Raw genomic sequence first — 3,358 nt, forward strand, 5'->3', positions numbered from 1 at the left:
GACACGGCTCACACCATTTATGAGACCGCAGCTCGAGAGCACGTGAGCCGGGGGGTCACCGGGGCGGTGGGCGAAGTCCTGCGCCAGATCCCTCCAGCTGTGGTGAAGCCGCTGATCGTTGCCACAGAGGCAACATCGAACGTGCTAGGAGGCATGAGAAACCAAATTAGACCAGATGTTCGGCAAGACGAGTCCCAGAAGTGGCGCCACGGGGAAGACTGACACTACAGACACGGTTTTTCCACAACGCTGAGGGCGGGACTAAGGAGCAGAGTGTCCCCTGGGCCATTGGAGAGGGAACTCATTTCATTTTATTGTGCTCATCTCAGGAACAAAAGCATTTCTTAAATAATTTTAATATCACAAAAACATGCAACCAAAACTTCTGTCATTTCAGGTCTAGTTTGGTACTTGCCTGTAGACATGTATGGTGGCTGGGGTCAAAGGTCTCTAAAGCAATTGCTGCCAAGTGAGTGGAATGCTTGCTCTTGTCACCCCGACTCTGCTTCTGCTGGTTCCCGGCGCGCTGTCCTGGGAAAGCTCTCGCAGTAGAGAGCTCAGAGTACTCGCGCCCCGAGAGAGCACAGCTTAGGGCGCGCTGAGGTTTAGAAAGAATCCCAGCTTCCAAACCCTCAGCAAGAGAGAGAGAGAGAGAGAGAGAGAGAGAGAGAGAGAGAGAGAGAGCGAGAGCCAGCCACAGGCAAAGCAAGCGAACAGGGTTGTCCATATGCTTATGAGGCATAAATCACCCAGCCTGTGGGTTGTGTGTTCACGCCCTGAGAACACATTGTTGCCACGTACTCAGAAAGTCCCCCGTGGGAGCCGAGCACGGGGATGTCCAGACGTGTCCTGTTGTGTTGCACTTTATCCCGTGTGTGTATGTGTGTGTTTAGATGAATACGAGTCATGTGCTGTCTTCTTTATGTAATTTACAAAGTCATACAAAACACAAAAAGTCAGTCTGAAAGTTTTTGGCAAAAGAAGGTAATTCTAGTATAATAATCTCCACTTATTTGAAGTGTAAATGAAAATGTGCATTCTGTGATGAGCTGGGGCCCGCATAAGTGTTCATACGTTCAGTTTTAGCAGGTATAGTGCAAGCTTGTTGGGAATGTATGGAAAGGGAGGTTGGAAGTGGCTTTTATGCTTTTCATATTAACCAAACGTCCTCTAAGTATGCCCTGCTCAGTGATTTGGAAGTACCGTTTTTACTTGGTGAACAGTGTACATTTTGATAACCTGTCAGGAATGAATAAAGTATTTTTATTTAAAGGTGAAATGGTCTGCTCCCATGGATGTTTTGGTTTTCTTCGGGCACATTCACAGATGCAGTCCTGTGACCTATCCCAGGACACTGGCAGCCTTTCTCAACATCACCTTTGGTTGCTGTGGAGTCAGTCGTGGCCGGGAGTGGAGGACCTTGTTGAGCACCGTCTCCTCCATTAACCACAGGAAGAGAGGCGGCGTCCCCTCCTCCGTGCAGACTTGAGGAGAGCTCGCTTCCTGAAGGGGGCCCTGTCCTCCAGGGAAATTTAGGTTTCAGAACCACATTTCAGTTGGGGTTTGGAAAATGACATCAAATCAGTTTTATTCTCTACATTTTATAAACAAGGAAGCAATATAAACCCCAAATTGGAACATTTAAAATGTACAGAAATTGTCTAAACAGCATTGACTCTGATTTTGTTTCCTTGTCACTGCTGGGGAAACGTCAAGGGCATGCTCAGGACCCACCCACTCGGACCTCACGGAGCCGCCTGCTGCTCCGTCCCCACTCCGTGCAGTCCATGCCCCCACTCCGTGCAGTCCGTGCCCCCACTCGGTGCAGTCCGTGCCCCCATTCGGTGCAGTTTGTGCCCCCACTCTGTGCAGTCCGTGCCCCCACTTGGTGCAGTCCGTGCCCCCACTCTGTGCAGTCCGTGCCCCCCACTTGGTGCAGTCCGTGCCCCCACTCTGTGCAGTCCGTGCCCCCACTTGGTGCAGTCTGTGCCCCCACTCTGTGCAGTCCGTGCCCCCATTCGGTGCAGTCCGTGCCCCCCACTCTGTGCAGTCCGTGCCCCCATTCGGTGCAGTCTGTGCCCCCCACTCGGTGCAGTCTGTGCCCCCCACTCCGTGCAGTCCGTGCCCCCACTCGGTGCAGTCCGTGCCCCCACTCGGTGCAGTCCGTGCCCCCCACTCTGTGCAGTCTGTGCCCCCGGGTCCTGAGCAAGCACAGCCCAGCCGGGGCTGCCTTCAGTGTGAGGGCCGCCTGCTCGTCGCCCCACTGTGCTCCGTTTTCCCTCACCGCCCATCACACTACGTATGTTACCCATGGCAATTAAACAAAAAACGCTCAAACCAGAAAGTATAAAATCTTTCTCTTTTAAATGTATCTCCCGTAGCAACACTGATTCTCTAAGTGCAATGAGGTGTTCAGGGAGGAATAATCTCCGCACCGTGCGCTGCAGGTGCCCGTCTGACAAGCCAGGTTTATAAGCCCATCGGGCCCCCTTCACAGTGTGACCTCGTCTTGCCCCGTCCTGCCCCTGTGCCGCTGGTGGTGGTGGTGGTGGAAGCTCACCCAGTCCTGCCCCTGCACCGCTGGTGGCGGAATCTGGGCACAGAAGCCTGTTGCAGGAAGAGCCCGTGTCTCGGGCCCGTTTCACAAGATGCTCTGCACTGGAGCTGCTATGAGTCCGTTTTGAGCACTTCCGTGTTATTAGTACCTTAATGTTTTTCTTTCCTAAAAGTGTCCCGTCAGACTTTTATGTTGCAGGGACACAGTAGAAAGGGAGTTGGGCAGGACCCTGGGGTTGCCAGGTCTGTGACTTACCCAGCGGGGACCTCGGCCAGGACATCTCAACCTCCGTGTCCCTCTGTGAACGAAGGGGTTTCTTACGACAAAGCCCGACGTTGCTGTTTCCTGATCTTCCGAATCAAGGCCATTACGGAGGTGAATACTGACGCTGTGCAGGTGTTCCTGTGGCATGTAACTTGTTGGTGTGAGTGTGTAAAATAGTGTGAAATGAAGAATACTCTTGGAAGAAACTTAAAATATTTACTCTTTGGAGTTTGCTTTAAACACCATTGTCCTCCGCCAGGAACGGTCCCCAAGTCCACAGTGCTTTCGGGAGGCGAGAGGTCGGCCTGTGTCAGATCCTGCTGTTGGGACATGGTGTTCCTACAGCCCCGGGCCTGCTGATGGCAGGTGTATCCATCCACCGGCTACCAGCTGCCGAGATGTGTCGGTGAGTGATGTTAACATGTGCCACTCTGACCCCCTTTTGGATATGAATCGCCGCGTTAGTGATCGTATCCCTACAATGTAGCCTTGTGGCAAGACACATCTTGTGCGTGTGATCATAGGGACCCAGCTAAC

At 52.7% G+C, this 3,358-nt stretch overlaps 1 protein-coding gene across 1 annotated transcript in view; it reads left to right on the forward strand.

Annotated features, from left to right (window-relative positions):
* Nucleotides 1-1,279, forward strand: part of ATG2B (autophagy related 2B) — a 68,982-nt gene extending 67,703 nt beyond the window's left edge. The window contains exon 41 of the mRNA XM_014463917.2: nucleotides 3-1,279. Coding sequence (XP_014319403.1) covers nucleotides 3-222 — 220 coding nt within the window. The 3' untranslated portion in view covers nucleotides 223-1,279. The remainder of the gene's footprint in view (nucleotides 1-2) is intronic.
* Nucleotides 1,280-3,358: the final 2,079 nt, after the last annotated feature.

The sequence above is a fragment of the Myotis lucifugus genome, unplaced genomic scaffold (assembly GCF_000147115.1).
Source record: "Myotis lucifugus unplaced genomic scaffold, Myoluc2.0 scaffold_228, whole genome shotgun sequence".
Taxonomy (NCBI): Eukaryota; Metazoa; Chordata; class Mammalia; order Chiroptera; family Vespertilionidae; genus Myotis; species Myotis lucifugus.